Source organism: Lissotriton vulgaris, chromosome 10, assembly GCF_964263255.1.
Source record: "Lissotriton vulgaris chromosome 10, aLisVul1.2, whole genome shotgun sequence".
Classification (NCBI taxonomy): domain Eukaryota; kingdom Metazoa; phylum Chordata; class Amphibia; order Caudata; family Salamandridae; genus Lissotriton; species Lissotriton vulgaris.
In genome coordinates, this window is record NC_141698.1 from 367,965,229 (window position 1) to 367,983,541 (window position 18,313).

Consider the following 18,313-nt stretch of genomic DNA (forward strand, 5'->3'; position numbering starts at 1 on the left):
AGGTGTGAGCAGCTCCGTTGGGGTCAGTCGAAGAGCCAGCTCTGGAGGTCTTTCCGAAGTGGTGAAGTGTCGGGCTTCGTCGGAACACAATCTTGTGTTGGTTACGAAGTTTCAGAAGGCTAGATGGAGTGGTAGATCTTTTTCAGTAGCCACAGCTAAATTGTGGAACACTCTTCCCCGCCAATTAACAGCCATGGAGAACCAGTTGGCTTTCAGAAAGAGTCTCATAACTTGTCTTTTTGCTTCGTGGGGAATTAAGGTCCTATCGGTTTAGCTGCTCTTGATCTTCCTAGGTTTGGCAATTTTTAGTGGGTACAGTGCCTTGAAGCCTTATAGTATATACACGCACTTTATAAATTTGTTTTCATTTCCAGATAATTAAGGTTAGTCGAATATAATACAGGGGTATTGTGTCTTATCTATATATATATATATAAAAACGAAGGTATGTCTGTTTGTCCTTTATGCATTACTACACCATTCATCCGATCGCCATGAAACTTTGGGAAGTTGTTGAGTACACTCCCGTAAAGGTTTCTGGCAACAAAAAAAAAAATAATAATAATTTGTTAAATATCGGCCCCCAGGGCCCTCAGAATCTTTCCAATACTGAACGTTTACAGTTTCCGGTGCGACTCGCTTTTGCAATGACCATCAACAAAGCACAAGAACAATCGCTGCAAGTGTGGGGACTAGAGTTGGAGAATCCGTGCTTCTCACATGGACAACTATATGTGGCCAGCTCACGCATCGGAAAACCTTCTGATTTATTTGTGTACGCACTACACGGAAAAACAAAAGATACCGTGTAAGCACTCTAATAAATAAACAGAATTAAAACAACACTTTAAAATGTTTTCCATATTAAAATTAATAAGTTTCAATAAAATTGACACAATGTAAATTGAATGTTATCATAACAAGATTCCGTAAATTTACTTTCTTCTGAGATCGCAGCAACGCGCGACGGGTAAGCAAGTTGTTACATACTAAGTAATCATAGCAGAAAGTTCAATGAGCAGCACCCTCTCCTTAACTGTGAGGATGGCATATGCGAGTCTGCACACAGAAAGGGAATGATATAGTCTGTAAAGCGCTAGCAATGTAAGTTTGAAGGGAATAATCAGCAGTAAAAAAATGTTGTAAATGCTTGGCAAACACAGGAATGGAAACAAAAATAGGAGCATGGTGAGCTCCCGGTACGAGTACAGTGCCATAGAATCGTAAGAACCAAAGTTAAATCACAAACCGTATGTCACATGACTGTAATGAACAGAAGAAGCACCCATTGCATTCAGTGATGCAAAGACAAGCAGGGCATGATTCCTAAGGAGTCACCTAGATGTACAAATAGAAGGCCATCCATAAACTGTTACGTATAATTAGAAAACCTAGTACAGGAAGCATCTTTGTCTTGCATTCTCTGCACAGATATGGAAAGAGGAGCCTGGCACGCACGCCCTTTTCCCTCGGCGACAGAAATGAAAGTAGTACCTGAAAAATCACCCTAGATGGCCTATGCTTACTGGGAAGGGACACTGAAAGCTCCCTCAAACTAGGCCACAGCTCTAGAAAAAGAAGAAATCACATGGCAAACTTGCTCAGCAACAGTGTGCTAGTCGAGGGTGATTTTTGCACATTTGTCAAGGAATCTTCAGCCACAGCAAAAGGTGGACCAGATGGGGACAGCATGATGGGGCTGGGTTACCAACATCTGGTCAAATGTTAAGAGAAATCATCACTATCTAGGAATGCGTGACTGTGGTCTGGTCCTGCTCCACTGGGCATCTGTCAACATCAACACACTAAACAGACATTAAGGGCAGAATATGCATGTTGCCTGAAATATGTTCTCGCCTGCCTTAAGAAATTTCATACTTAATGAGGCCAGTGAAGAAGCTTAACCAGCTGCAGGTTCAAAGGTATGTGCACCTATTGCAGTGTGCCACCCTACTCGATTTCATCATTTTCAGTAATACCTGGTATGTTTCCAGTCCAAAACGCTCATATCGAGAGTTCAATGGCCGATGCTTTACATGCTTTTGCTAAGCGAGTTGCTTGTCAGCAGAGCACTTGACTCTGCTGGTAATAAGATCCACAAAAATGGAACTTTAAAAAAAAATATTTTACCACGGGTCGCTACAGGCCGTATACTCGGGCCAGGTCTCAAATACCTGTTGGTGGCAATTTATGAAGTAGTCATGGGGGACCATCCTACAGGCGCTCAAAGTTGAGGAGATTTTGCACTGTTCTACTCCTGTAAATCTGCACAGTCAGTCACTACCAGCTCCCCCTGGCCTCTCCTCCCCGCTCCACGGAGTATGAGAGAGAGTGAAGTGTGTCCAATGAAAGAGGAGCTAGTAAGGGATTGGGGTACCCATATCTTAGAAGCCACAGTACACGTGTATCCTCAAGAAGGTGGGTGTCTTTGACTCGACAGTATAGGTACAGAGATTGCTATTTCCCATGTTCCACTTCACTGCTTACCCTCATCAACATTCTGCTAAGAACAGCGTAATTCAAAGGGTGGGTGCCATGTTCCGATTCACCAAGCTCTCAATGGAATCGGGAGAGATCATCTTTACGCAGAGCCAGGGCAGGGTGAACAAGGAAGATGTGCTGAATGTTCATCGTCACCCCCTCTGGACAACTCCAGCAAAAGATGTCTGAAGGCCTGCAACAAGTAGAGTACCTTCACTCAAACCAGACTTGACTGCGCCATAACCACCAGACCAGGAATGTGACGACAGCATGGGATGTTTGTTTCTAGGATTATGAACTTCTTTTAAAGAAACTTGCATTTTAACCGGATAGGATCCCACCCACATTTGAAGTGCTGCACCCGTTCCAGGCGGTTGTCTGGATTCTTCTTTAGTCTTACTCTGGGATATAGGATGGCCCTATCAACAAAGAAAAACATTCCCCTTTACCTCTCCGACGCTAGCTAGGTATAAGAAGATCGGGTATCACCTCTTCACAAATTTGTAGCTGTCTTGAAAAACTCCAGAGAAGCCAGCTTGCCGAGAACCTACCTTACCACCCTTTACGAAATAAGGTACGTTTGCTTGTGTGACAACAAGAGGATCAATGGCTGAAGTGTGGACTGCTGAAGAGACTGTAGACCCATGCTGCTGTCCAGACCGACTCAAGAAAGCCACTGCTTAGTGTTAGTGCTCCTACCTTTCCCCATTGCACAACTTTTGGTGATGGTTTTCTCTGGTACTCAGAGATCAGGACCCATTGTTGATCATCACACTTTGACCCAAAGGAAGAGAGAAAGCTAGGGAAAACTGACAAAGATAAAAAAGGCAAGGCGAAAATAGAACTTGAAAGTGTGAGATAAAGATACAAGAAGTGTAGGGTTGTTGAAAAAAGAGGCATGAGGTGGAATTAAAATTTGGAAGTCTTGGGAATCAGCAACCCCAGCATTGGGCAGGAGAAAAAACTCTAGCCCCCTAAAGTTATTTTTTTTTTAGCTTTAATTATCTGTTTATTCTGCAAATTGACCACTGCCTTTGATGGTCACCAAGAGTATGAAGAGCTGTAGACTCCAACAGAGTGAACTGCTTTTGCAGCACACCCTCTGAATCCGACATGCTGTGTCTGTGTACCAAATATAGGCCTTCACAGCGACCTCTTTGTGGTGCCCGGATGTTACATGCTGCAAATGTTGGTCGCATTACATGCGAGGCCTTTTTATTCACTGACAAGAAACAAATACACATGAACCACACACTGCTGCCTGGAGAAGTCCAACCATGTGTATCTAAATCAAATGCAGCTAACAGAGACATTCACCAAAAGCACATGAAACTACTGGCCCCACAGACCACCGTTCTAGGGACAATAGTTGACCTCGAGTTCACAAGGCCCAAGACAAGTGGCCTGACACCGGCTATTCATGTGGCTCCATTGTGACTACTTAATGTCCTCAGCCCTGTAAGTGCGTAAACAGGATTCAGGTCAGCAGAAATATACACAAGTATGACGACATCACCAAGCAGAATTTCCAGCATTACTGCTGAAAAGGAGTAGGCTGGAAGAGCTACAGGTGATGAACCAATCTGTTTCTTTGCACTGTTTAACAAAATACCAGCTAAATCACTTTAACACCATGCGCGCTAGCGTTATTCTGCTCGCACGCTGAGATTTGCGAAAACGCACTTTACATGACGAGCTGGGCTCGTCATCAGCGTGTGAGGAGGCTACGCCATGACGAGCCCAGCTCGTCATCAGCGTGGAAGGGGTTAAAAGACAAGGTGTGGATATCTTCAACCTTGTGGAAAATTAAAGGTGCACAATATTAACCCAAAACAATTTCCACATTCAACAGCAGTTGAACACCAAGAAAAAAAGTAAGTATTGTTTCAGGGAGAAAAAAGGGAAACAACGCAGGCACAAATTTTCCAGGTCTTGTGACTAGTTGTTGATGTAGACCATGCACATGTCTTTGTGTCTAAAAAGAAAGTGTGGTACAATATCATAGGTATTCATAGAGAATTTGGCACACAACTGAAACTGCAGTCATTTGAACAGCAGCCTTTTAAACCGCAGCCTCTGTTAACGCGTACTGTAGGCATCCTTTGCATCCCTGAAGCTATGTTATCTGCATCTTTATGTGAAACCTACGACGTTACTAGAGATGCAAATTTAAAAAAGCATTCTGAATATTCTTAGGTCGCAATGCAGAACACTGTGCCCTCTTAAATTGGTCTAATATGTGGCTGCAAATTTATCCTCTGTTAAAACACCTTTATTAATAATGTGCACAATGTTTAAATATAACATATGTTAATTGCTAAATTTGTGGTAGGTAACCATACTTAAATGTTATAGGTCTACACATGAATAAGGTGCTGAATCAAGATAGCCTTGCTGTCAATGCTATGTTAAGTGAAAATAATGCATAAACACTAAAAGGCATTTTTTCACATTGAGTAGTTGTTTGTGCAAAACGTTTTTTTATTCTCTTTGTTGCAGATGCTACTTCAGAAGCTTACTGTTAGCTAGTGAATAGAAAATTGTTTGTAATCAGACAACTAATAGTAAGGCTCTCACCGAAAAGAGCTGAAGGAGTCATTTGGACCACAACAAAAACAACGTTGTATCTTTTCACAGACAAATGTCTGAAAGTATATTATGCTCTGATGAGAAAACGGGGAGTTTGCTTATTCCCAAGAGTTTGTTGATATTCTACTGGAGGATGATGACAACGAAAGAAAATAATGTTCGTTTACATTAGTATGTGTTCCTAGAGCAGTACGCTCAGAACTCGGAACCCCAGATTCTTATCTAGACTCTCTGACTAGGGACTCACTTTTGATTTTCTCTTTCTGGGAGGCTGCCTTACTTAGATTTTACTGGGCTGTCTGCTGATAAATTGTAATGTAAAAAGCAGGGCATAGATTATCTCTCTCTCTCATCAGAACTCTTTATTGGGTTTCTGAAAGGACACCTTTTCTCTCTCTTTAACCCAAAATTAATTTAGAGTAGTTTTTATATTCTTATTAACCTTTTAACAGCTGATTAACCTATTTTATTGCCCAGGAAGCTACACTCGCCTAGATTCAGGATAGCAGGATTTGCAATTATGTCCACAATTAATCCAAGCCTCAGGAGGTACCAGGCAGTCCCAGACACATTGCATAAAATCTTTAGGCTGTAGGAGCCTGCTTCATAGTAAGGAGTCATAGGTTGCTTCATTGGTTATAGTATTGCACAAACCTTTGCACGTTTATACTGTAAATGCCAACTGTTTTATGTATGTTTTATTCTATGGCTTACAGGTGAAATAAAGTTTAAAGCTAATATTATTTAGTATAGGGAATTTCTTTTATAGAACAAGCTTGTTGCATCATTACTATTTTGACTGTGATTTTGAGGAAAATGTTACTTTTTTTAATCAAATATTGATTGATGGATTATATTAAATCTAAAGATGAAAGCCTAAAGAATACATAGATGAAAGACAAAGATCTGAAAATACAACCCTTTAACTCACACTAACTCTCTTTAGTGACTGAATTTCAAGTATTTAATGTTTCATTGATTATGTAGATGATTACTCCTCATTTCTCTTTGTCAACGAACAAAGGCCCATACGACCAGTGGCGGGGATTATTTAATGATACACCCCGAGGCAGATATGGAAACCTAGCTCCCTCAACTGCTCAGTGTATTAGCAAGAGCAGCATTTTGCTTGGAGGATTCCTTTGAGGTACGAGTATGAATGTGCCGCTTGATTCACCAGCTGACCTTTTGGCGCTGTAGCAGCAGAGAACAAGAGACCTCAATGTGTCCCAGTAGCTGCAGTGACCTGGAGTCCTGAGCCTACAGGCTTGGGACTGTGATGCAAGAAGGAAAGGCAAGGGCAGTGGTCACTGATTTGAGAACTGGAAAGGTAAGCAATGGGTACTCGGTGCTGTTGCTTCCTAAAAAGCTTTCCGTATAGGAAAATTCCAGGCTTGTTCTTGCTTAAAGCACTACATAGGGACTTGCTCATGCTTAGCGAGGGAAGACCGCCAGGCTCTTGCGGTCATTGCCTTAGCTGGTAGATTATTCAGTTATTGAAAGCACTGGAGTGAGAGGAGCAGGAGTGCGTTACCGAAATCCAAACAAATGACCCTGGCGGAGCCACATAACGGATGGGGACTGAAGACTGGTAGAAAAGATGAAAAGTGAACAGTCGAGTTTCCCACTCGAACATCTATGGACGATTAAGTTGGGTCGAATGAGCCATAAATCCAGATGATTTAAATGTGACTTGCTTGTGCGGCGAGGACCGTATGTGATAGAGTTGATTGAATTAAGTGGCAAGAAAAGGTATGAGGCAGAATGCAGCATTGTATGCTGTTTTGTTTGTATTGTCTGGATAAACAAGCTACTTCATTAGTACCAGTATAAAACCTGCATACAGCTAACAACAACTGGCTAGTTAACCTTTGTGAAGGGATGGTCACTGTGTGGTATTACATGTGGCGCTTTTTATCAGTAATTTTCAATTTGTTTGAGCTAGAAGCAAAATTACTTTTTCTTGAAATCTGCAACATTTTCAAACTGATGGTAGATCAAGTGGCAAGTGTTGTAATCTATAAGTATGTAGAAAAAGCCAGAGCCACAGAATGGATTAATTCCAGTGGCCCATGTTGTGTCTTCTGAAGTCTAACTTTGTATCTTTACTTGTATGCTAAATGTTCCAATCTTATCTTGTGCCACCGCGAAATTCTGAATTGTGAACACTTAAATGAACCAATCTCATAGGATTGCTACCTTTTTGGGTTAAAGGAGAAAACAAATATTTTTTCATTAAAATACAGGTTTTATACAGATGATCTAAGTAGACCATCCTGAGGAAAACATGTGAGCTTCTATTTTAAGAGAGAGGCATGGGAAGGTGTGTGATATGGAACGATTGTATATATGTGTCATACGATTTGATGGATGAAGGATGTCTTTGGAAAGGTTTGCAGACTGATATACACCCCCACACACAAATCCACACACCTAAGAGATCCACAAACAAGAAGGTTAGCAGACCCCGGGAAGGGGAGAAAAAGAAAGGTTAAAAGTTCACATCACCTATAGTTTAGACTGAAATGCACTACCCAACATTGCAGAGAAGTTGTTGGCAGAAGTCAGCCAGCTTCCTCCGTCCGCCACAAGAGTTGTGCCAGTCACATAGGAGGCTAGGGGGCTGGCTAAGTACAGCGCACTGTGAGCAATTTCTGTCTTGTTTCCAGCCCGTTGCAAAGGGATGCTGTCGAACAGGCTGCCTGCCTCAGCCCATCGGCCCCCTGTAATGAAAAAGTATGGAGGAATTACTATGAGCTCTTGTAGAGCGAGTTAAACAGGAGTAAACATAGGGAAAGCTCAAACCAGCAGCACAATAAAATATAAGAGACTCAACATCTTGTTCTGACGACTAAAGTTAACAGTGGAACAGATAAAAGATTAACACCTTTATTTTTTCAGTTTAAAAAAACAGTGAACATAACAGTCCATGCATATCATCACGTGCAATCAGCATGCCTCACCCCATCCTCCCTGAAACCAGTAATCTGTACAGACAAAGCAATAGTATATACACCAAGGCTACAAGCCGACTCCAAGTATGAATTAGTGTAATCTGTGCTAGGAGACCCCTTTAACTAAACCCAGTGTACCCCTTCATGCACCCCGTTCACTTTGGTAAGTGTCAGAGTCCGGACCCCCATATGTATTAAACTCATCTAACAGCTGCCTCCATGCTGCCACTGCCTCAGCTGCCCTCTCTTCAGTAAGGGAAGAAGTATGTGATGCTCCTCTGAAGTCCCCCATTTCAACACATCATGGACCCACAGGTCCACACTCAGCACCCGGGACTCCATCCAACTTACAGCCACTCAGCGTCTGGCCGGGAGTAATGCTAATAGCAGAAATTTGTAGGATGTCTTGTGTCTCCTGGGCATTTTCACCATCCCTAGTAGACAGGCCTCTGGAGAGTGCAAGAGACAACCAACCCTGCAGCACGTCCCACCCTTGGGACCATCCCCCTCCAAAATCAAAGTACCTGAACACTCTGCCATGCCAGGCGCAGAAAGGAGGCATTTACACCCCAGCAACATGCACATTTCACTACTCCAGTGGGGTCTATTCTATGGATCTGAGAGGGAGTCGTTTATGTGCAATGCAAAAAACAAAGTTTAGCAATTTAAACCTATTATTGCAGGAGACTCCCTTCACCAAGCCACATACAAGATCCCAATCAGAGTCCTTGAATGGGGACACCCAATTCCGTTTCCCAAGCCGTCCTTGTAGGAAGCTGGGTGTCTGTTGCAGTAATGCCCACTTTTTGCCAGATTACTGATGCACTTTAACTTGATGTGTCCTGAGTCCGTGCCAATCAGGTTCCCAAGGACTGTGTTCTTTCCCCAACTGAACCTTGTACCCCCAATTGGCACCTCTCTAGGCACAAGTCAGTCCTTTGTAAAAGGTACCATGGGTACCAAAGGGCACTATGGCCAGGGAAGGCCTCCAAGGTCTGCATCACGTATTGTACCACCCTTAGAGGCCCTGTACCTTTACACACACATATACTGCCCTTGCAGGCTGCATGTTTTGGTGCAGAACAAAGTGAAGAGTCGACTTGGCACACATCCCCACCGCAAGTGTGTTCTTGTAGTCTGAGTGCCTGCCATTTATTGCAGTATTATACTTCTACTTGTATTGTGTACTTTTTTGTAACATGCACACGTCACTTTTCCTCGTGCAATGTATCGTTTGCTACCTCTTGTATTTTGTTTGCCTCTGATACATGCACAATTGTCACTATTGCCTCATGTAATGTAGCGTTTGCTTTTGTAACATGCTCACTTGTAATTTTCTCCTTATGTATAATTTCTGTTCCTATTGTGAAGCGCTCTGACACCTTCGGGTAAAGACCGAGCTATATAAAAACGCAAAAAATAAAAAATAAAAAATGCCTACAACCCACTGTCCTCGCATAGGTCAGTCACTCCTCTAGCTGGGTGCACTATATCAGTGGTGAGGGTACAGGTGCATAAGCCATGTACCCCTTCAGTGTCTAGCCCTTTCTTGGGCGGATGTGGTCAACACCTCCTACAGGCCAGGAAGAGCCCTCTGTGCCAGGAGAGCTTTAAAGGCCTCTTTGTAACACAACCCCCAGCCTCTCCTGCTATCAGGAGCAGACCCCCTTCCTTTTCGTCAGGAAGACAGGCGGGAACAATTAGCAGAGCCCAGAAGGAGAAGCCCACTCTTCAGTGCCTGCCATCTTGCAGACGGCAGGCCCTCTCTAATCAGGATTAGGGATTGTGCCCACTCCCCCACGTGGGGTGAGCACACCAAGGGTGTAGTCACCCTAAGGTCAGTAGCCCATTGACTACTGAACTCGAGACCCCTAAAACAGCCCTTAAATACAGTATTTTGTGGCAGCTCTGAACCAAGAAGAGAGATTCCTCAACCAACGAAAAAGAAGGAGGAGGAAAGAAGATGCCCAGCAGAGGGGTCTGCAGAGAAGAACTGACTTGGCCCCAACCCTCCTGGCCCGTCTGCAGTTTCCAGAGATCCTGCGTCAAAATTCACCTTTTCCCGCAGCCAGCGACCTCCAGAAGACTGGGAGGACTGATTGCTCTCAACAAAGACCGGATCTCCTGTGAACAGTAGCTCTGCTCAAAATAAACTCCCAAAACAGACTCTGAGCCTGCTGAGGACAAAGTAACCCGATGGACCCAACACCTACGGCCCGAATCCGGGTGGCCCATCGGTCCCAGCGAGGTCCCCCAGTGCTCCAGAGGCAGACTCCACTGTGGGTTGACCCCTCCAGGACTCCCTGATGTTGCCTGCAGCCTCAACACACAGACACCTCCAACCGAAGGTGGCCTGGTAAGGTGAAATCCGACCTCAAAACACATCCGTGCATCAGACCTCTTCCGCTTGACATAGTGAAGTAAGTGTCCACGTCCTACGTTGAAAGTGTTTTGTCTGTTCTAAAAAATGAGAAATACTTCCCCCAAGTAAAGGTCCACTGCTACCAATCACCCTCCTCCCCAATCTGTTCATGGAGAAAAGAGCTCAAGGTCCAAGATCTGAAATTCCCTATCAAAGGGGGCACAACATTGTACCTTCTTCACGGTCATCGCCCACACCTGGGCTGTGAGCAGTACCAGGTAGTGGGTCAGCCCATCAGAGCGGCCACTCCTCATCAGTAGGCGTGCCAGGGTATCCTACCTGGTCATGGCCTGTAGCAACAGCATCTCTCAATTATCTGTGTCCCTTAACCATTGAGTAACATGTTGTAGGTGCGCTTCAAAAAAGCGCCTATCCCCCCTCCTCCACATCTCCCTTGAGAACCGAAAGGGCAACCCGACTACGTTTCCCTGCCCACACCAGGGAAATTAACAGACTGTCAAGGTGACAGAAAATAGGTGCTCCCAGTGGGAACAGGGAGTTCTGGACAAAATAAAGACAACAAGGAAGGAAGACCATCTTAGCAATGGCCGCCTTTCCAACCACTGACAGGGGCAGTGCCTTCCAATACTCTATTGACCCATTCAACCCTTCAGCACACTTTCTACAAGCAGGTGCCTATGTGGGTCCTTTGTACGAGTTACTATGAGTCCTAGGTAACGGAAACTCCCTTCCTCCCAGCGGATCCCAAGCTAAGGCAGTTGCTCTGATGGCATTGAGGACAGCCTCCAGAGCGGGAACAGTAAGGTCTTACCAATGTTGTTCCATAGGCCTGAGACTTGACGAAAGCCACCACGTGCCGTAGCAGGGTTGGCACAAATTTGCGTGTGGCGGTAAATAAGGGCATTGTCTGCATATAAGGAAACAATGTGGTTCCGCTCACCCACTTGTATATCTAATGGCTCCAGCTCCCTCTGCAGCAAGATTGACATCGGCTCCACAGACAAGGCAAAAATAAGAGGCAAGAGGGGGCAGCTCTGTTGAGTGCCCTCGCGACAGCCCAGGCCTCCAAGACTGTGCCCTTCTCCCCCACATGGATCTAAGCTGTGGGATTTGTGTAGAGCAACTGTACCAATCCCAGAAACACTGGGCCAAAGCCAATCACCAGCAGTACTGATATGAGATAGGGCCAATTGACAGTATCAAAAGCCTTCTCTAGATCTATCGATCCAAGCGCCATGTGTTGATCAATATCAGTGGTCTCATGTAGTATATGCTTTAGGCACCAGAGATTGTGGGCCGTGTTGCGAGCCGGCAGAAACCTGCATTGGTCCTCGTGGACCATCCCATGCACTACCCCCTGCTAGTGACTCACCAGCAGTTTGCAGAGGACCTTGACATCAGAAATGATCATAGTACATTAGCGGTGCGAGGGGTCAGCATGAGAAAAATAATACCATTGCGCATGGAAGGGGTCAAGGCCCCAAACCCCCACACCTCCCAAAACACCCCTAGGAGTCTTTCTGCCAATGCCATAGAGTACGCCTGCAGGAACTCAGCAGGGAAGCCATCGCCCCCAGGGGCCTTTCCCAAGTTTCCAGCAGTCTAGTACTACACCATTAGTTAGGGATTGACAGCAGATTTGATACAGATGCGGAAAGAGTTCACAACCAAGAACTTGTGTGGCAGTGGGTCCGTAGGGGAACCGGAGGAGATGCCAGCTGCAAAATCATTAAATTCTTCTTGTGAGGGAACCTGGAATTGATCCAAAAGTGTCATATGTTCCCTATCAATTATACCGCCGTTTATCGGAGTGGCAGTACCAATGTGCTGGTGCGCATCATCACCCGTAGAGGATTTTAGCCCAGTTAAGAGTTTATTAATTTTTTCTTCAAAAAAGACTGCTAGGTCATCACACAGTTCTTGTGATGCCGGAATTTTTGATTTTGCGCAGTCTGGGTAGGACAGACCTCTTACTAGGCTAAATAAAGTTTGAGATTTATTAGCTGAATGTAAAATGGTCTCCTCAAGAAATTTAGCCTTGGCTTTGCCAATCGACTTTTTATATATTTATCAGATTTTTTGAGGCTGCTTTATCTGCCTCTAAATAATTCCTCCTCCATTTCCTTTCTGCTTGTTTACAGCTAGTCTTCATCAACCTTAGCTCTTCATTGTAGCAAGGGGCGGATGGCTTTTTACAACTTTTGGCTTTCCTCAGAGGAGCTAGCCGGTCTAAAGAATTGTCATAAAATAAAAACAACTGTCGAAATCCCATCTCACCTGGACAAATCACACTATAACAAACCTGTGTTAGCAAGATCTACATCTTGCTATAAGGACCTACAGCCTAAACCCCCCTTCCCTAGAAAGTCCTACCACTAATACGTGGGAAGAGCTCTCCAGCCCTGCTTTGTGTATTGCAGATATAACGCCCTACCTTGTTGAATACAGTGCCATATGGTCATTGACCTCACTTTTTACAAACCACCCCTCACCACAAGCCCTTCAAGAATCATCGCGTTCAGCTGTGGCGTCCATCGCCACAGCAGACACAGCACCCTGGGAGTTCAACTGCGCCTCAGGAGCTGCCAATGCCATGGTGCCATCCTGCTGAACGATGACTCTGGCAAAGTCCCAGCCCTCGCGGACAGTGTCTATCACAGGGTCAAACCAGGCACTCCAGTCCGAGCGGCACGGGCCGACTTACCTTGTGACCCAGATCTCCAGAAACCTTCACTCTCTCTTGGTACCTTGCTCCACATCTCTATCCATCTCCAGATGTCCTCAGCTGTATCAAAAAAACTGACTTGCCATTAGAAATTACACGCAGCCTGGCTGGATACAGGAGCATATAACGGAGACCCACAGCTGCCTCTTGGCCTCCAGGCAGGATCTGCGTTGAGATTGCGGTTTTTCATGTACAGTCTGGGAATAGAGAGATGTTGTAATTCTCGAATTGGGCCATCTGGAGGAGATAGTCCCAGTAGTTTAGGATTTGTGCTATAATAGTGGGGGGCGGGGGCGGTCTCCTGGGGGCCACCAGGACGTGAAGAGCCCGCTCAATAGCAAAATATTGGGAAAGACCAACTGGTTTCAATGCATCTCGTATCTATGTATACACAAACCTCTCCACCTCACCCCCCTCGGCATGCTCAGGGAAACCCAGAAGGTGAACATAATTACTCCACGGAGCCCCTTTGTTGGTGTTGACCAGGTCCCCAACAGGACATAAGTGAGGGCATCATTGAACAGGAGTGGGGGTACCAATGAGGAGACACCTGGTTGCAGCATTTCTGTCAAGATGTTGGTCTTGACTGCCAGCTTATTACCTCTGTTACAAAATCCCAACTAAAAAGAGATTTTTTTGAATATCTTAAAAGATTATAATTAAAGAATACAAGGAGCACAGCAAAAAGCAGGTCGCTGAGTATTTGCCCCTGATCACGACCGAAGGAATTGAGCCATATCTTTTGTAACCTTTTAGCAATTTAAAATGTTTTTATCTAACCAGATTCAGATTTGGCCCGGTCATCTATTGCTCGTGGTCTTGTATCCGAGCCAAACATATCACAAGGCCCTTCTGGATCCATGCCCCTGTGACTGCAAATCAAACAAGAACATGCTACATTTTCTTTTCTTCTGCGAGTTATATAACAAACCATGCAGAGAACACATTTTTCCACTTTTGAAGGTCCTGAATATTAAAAAATGTAGGCTAGCGCTGTTTTACCTCCGACAACTCCAATCAGAATACATCTGCAAAATGATATATACATTTATTTCTGCTACTATTCGCTTAAGGAGGTTAATTGGAAAATATTAGGTCTTTTTTATTTGAGATTTCGTTTTATCTGTTACTCTCAGACTATTTTTAAATTGATCATCTGCATCTAGTGGAGGATTCTATATTGTATATATCAATGTTTCTGGTACTGTTAATTAAGCATCATTGCACTTCAAGAATGACTAACATTAAGTCAGTATTTATTCATTGGCAGAATTAAAAAAAATCCTGAAAGTCACTGACAATAAGAAAATGAGTGACACTCGATTGAAACCGGTCAGTTTCAGTGGAAAGCTATTATGCACTTTATCTAATGTTTACATGCCCTAGTTTACATACTGTTGTTTAGCCAAGTAAGGTTGCACTACAAAAATGGCACTATGCACTTTGAAAAACAATTGTTTTATTTCTGAAGTCCGGTGTTGCATTTTTATAAAATGGAGAAAAAAAAATAATAAAAAGGAAAATTGTCATGATGCTGCTGAAACTTGATAATGCTCTTTTTATGTGCTGTACCTGGGTTAGCTGCTCATGGTTGGTTTCATGTCTTTCACGCTTTTTTAATTATTTCGCATTTTCATGTTTATGTGTGACATTTACTGTTCATTAAAAAGAGATTATGAATGAACGAATGACAGGCACCGCAAGTCTTAAAACCTGTCTTACAAGATGAAATCTCGGCACACTAGGAGGTAATACCTCAAAAAGATGAGAAAAGGTCGAAAAAAATCAGTAACAAAATGACAGAGGGGCAGCTCTTCTTCGGAACAGCCCTGGCTGGCGTGGAAAGACAGAACAGCCTGAGATCGGCTTGGTGGTACCTATACAGGTGCACAGACGTCATTCTGGCACCGACGATGCCACGTGGTGCCAATCGACACAACCTACTGGCGTGCAGTGGTACTGCTCACAAAAAATGTTCCGGATTCAGTCTGATGCCTTGGGAAATTCAAGGGTAAGGAATCTGTGGCTAAAAATGGCGATCATATAAAATAGTTACTAGTTTTGTATACAGTGCCTTATACATTCCAGTATTCTCAAATGCTGTAAATAACAGAGTCTTATATTATTTGATTTATTAGTAATTAATTAACTAACCTCAGGTGGATGGCAGTCTGAAACAACCTTGCAGAAATTTCACTTGAACTTGTGAAATTTTAGTCACTACAGATTTCTGATGACAAATATTAACTAATGGAGACGTCATCGGCCACCAAATTTAAATGTGTGCCAATAAATCAATCAATCCACCTATGTCAGAGCCATATTATTGATGTAATCATGGGCAGAAAAATCTATCTCTGTACACGGTGTGGTCATTTGCCTCTTTCAATTAAGCATGTATTGCCTAAACAAGTGCCTCAAATGAAATCACTTTCAAATTCAGATAAATCAGTCTGAAGACTCTTGCACCACTTACAGACTGCTACCAAACAGTTACTCCACAGTATACCTTAAAACACTGGATTCTTTGGCCACAAGAATAGAAATTTGTGTTCATCTGTATACACTCTGTTCTGTAGTAGAAAGCTGAGAGGAAAGACTCCTGGACGAAAGCCAGGTGGTGAAATGATGAAAGCAGGCCCATAAAATAGCTGCTTGTATAGCCAACCACAACGAATAACACTACCTTCTAATCCAAGGTATCTTCATTAAATTGTGCCTCCCTGTTGTACACATGTCTCTTTTTGTGAGGATATGTCTGCTGCAGAAGGAGGATTATGGTAAATAGACTGAAGAGAAATCATATGATTCATTTGAGAACGTAAACAGAGTTTTAGAAAGAATGCAAGCGGAGTATAGTGAATTTTTTTAGTTAAGTAAGTTTTCCGTCAGCAACTGGACACAGCCTTCAACCGTCCCCAAAAATTCTTTAAACTGGTGAAACAACAAACTAGTGGGAAACGTAAATCCTCCACATTTGACACTACAGCCCTACTTAATTGTCAAACATTTTCTCCTTTTTTTCTGAGAAAACTAAGTCAATTGACAATGAGCTCCGCATTGCTGCGAATTGTTTAGCGCCTGAAACCCAGTCACAATGCACCTCCACCTCGCTGGAAGTTTTTCCTGGTAACCTTCTCTTTAAAACTAAAAACAATGCTTCGTGGTCCATCTTCCAGACATTTGAGGACGCTAACATCTCAAAACTACTGTCTTCCGCTAAACTTTCCAACCACTTCAATGACCCTCTCCTCTCCAAATTTCTCAAGGAAACTTCCCACCTCCTGATACCCCTATGGACCAGAATTATCAACGCCTCTCTTATGCAAGGCACCATGCCGGACTGTCTAAAAAGTGGACAAGTCACACTTATCCTAAAAAAGCCAGACGCAAACCTCTATGATCCCAACAATTTTCCCATTTCGAGCATCCCAACCATAGCCAAACTCCTGGAAAAATGTGTTCATCAACAACTCTGCAATTACATTGACCAGCACCAACTCCTCGACCACTGCCAATCTGGTTTCAGACCTAGTCACAGTACTGAAACAACCATGGTCCACATTGTCGACTATGCTTTACGCTTTCTCAATCATAATTAGGGCTCCCGGTTTTATGGTATTTATTTTTTTGCCATTTCCGTCTGTATTTATCTGTATTTATTTTTCGGGCATTTTTTCTGTATTTATCCACATTTATTTTTGCCACAAGCAAAAGACGGCGCTACAGCTAGTATTTTTCCACATTTATTTAAATTGAAAACACAGCGAAAATAAAATTCCTTTCTACACTTGAAGTTGAAGGCATTGAGTAAACTTAGTGCTGCACTACTTCTTTAATATGCAAGAAATGCATTGCATCGCAGTATTAATTGATCCAAATTTCGATTGCCATTCTACATACATTAGCTGTATTTGTTTTTGTCCTTACCGGTGCTTTTGTAGCCATAGTTCATTCAGGGCGCCTGTTCCCTTTAATCTGCTTGTCATTGGATTGAAAATAAAATCAAACAGCCCGAAGCACACCGAGTAAGTGCTAAAATCTACAGAGCTCTGTTTGAATCCCGGCTCAGCAGACTCAGGCTTTCATCCTTCTGAGTGCAATAAAATGAGTAAGATATAGTTGGGCGTTAGTGACAGTAGTTATTTGTAGCTCTGCGAAGCTGCAAACCTGAAACGCAAGCGCTATATAAATGAATACATTGTCACATTACACTCTGTGCTGGAAAACGCATCTCTGTACCTTGTGTTTGCCGTGTCTTTGAAGCATTGCAAGGGGTGGAAAGGAGAACGCCTCACTCTCTCACATATATTACTTTCTTTTGTTCAGTTCAGTAAAACTCGTATGGCCGGGTCTGTGCAATGCAGAATTTAAGTACCCACATTTATTAGCAGTAACCTTACCTTACAGGAATTTAATAACAATAACATTTTTTTATGTATAGTGCTTCTACCATAACCAAGGGCCAAAAATAAAAGATGGTATTCGTGCTCAATATAAACGTTCGCCATTCACCAGCCTCAGAATAAAGGAAGGTCGAGTCAGCAGCGCCGGGATTCGAACTCCTGACCTTCAAATGACTGCATTTCATAGAAGTGAGCATCTGAAACAGAAACCATCATGCTGGCTTTTTGGAGCTAGAATTGCACTTCGCACTTCTTTGGAACTCCACGGGATTCAAACGCCCCTCCCCACCTTTGCACAGGCTGTGGACAGCCCATTGTCATTCTGACTGCAGATGATTACCACATTTAGAATGACAATGGGCCGCTGCCTGCCTTTAGAATGTGCACTGCAAGTGTCTTTGAGGCGAGTGACTCGCTTGGCGCCAGAAGATTGCAGCAGGAGTTTAACGTGCGCCTGAGGTGTGCTTCCTCACTGCTTCTTGGAACATGCCAAAAGGTGACCTCATCCATATACCGTTTTACTAGTATTTTTCCATTTTTCCATATAAATACAGACAATGGGAAAATAGTTTTCCGTCTGTATTTATGTGTATAAATCCGTAAAAACGGAAAACCGGGAGCCCTAATCATAATGAATCCTGTCTTTTAATCCTTATTGACCTTTTAGCAGCATTTGACACAAACATGAAACCCTCCTGAACCTTTTAGAACTTAGGATGGGTCTCTCTTAAAATGGTTCTGCTTATCTTACATAACAGATCTCAACGAGTCCTAA

The 18,313-nt window shown here is 43.4% G+C and overlaps 1 protein-coding gene across 9 annotated transcripts in view; it reads right to left on the minus strand.

Annotated features, from left to right (window-relative positions):
• The window catches only part of DECR2 (2,4-dienoyl-CoA reductase 2), a 98,823-nt gene that overhangs the window by 11,533 nt on the left and 68,977 nt on the right, over positions 1-18,313 (minus strand). For 5 of the 9 annotated variants that reach the window (XM_086941178.1, XM_086941180.1, XM_086941186.1 and 2 more), the window contains exon 9: positions 7,605-7,793. In XM_086941178.1, the coding sequence (XP_086797304.1) occupies positions 7,605-7,793 (189 nt within the window). Of the gene's footprint in view, positions 1-7,578; positions 7,794-18,313 lie in introns of all 9 variants that reach the window. The other 4 variants (XM_086941179.1, XM_086941181.1, XM_086941184.1 and 1 more) reach the window with 1 other exon arrangement.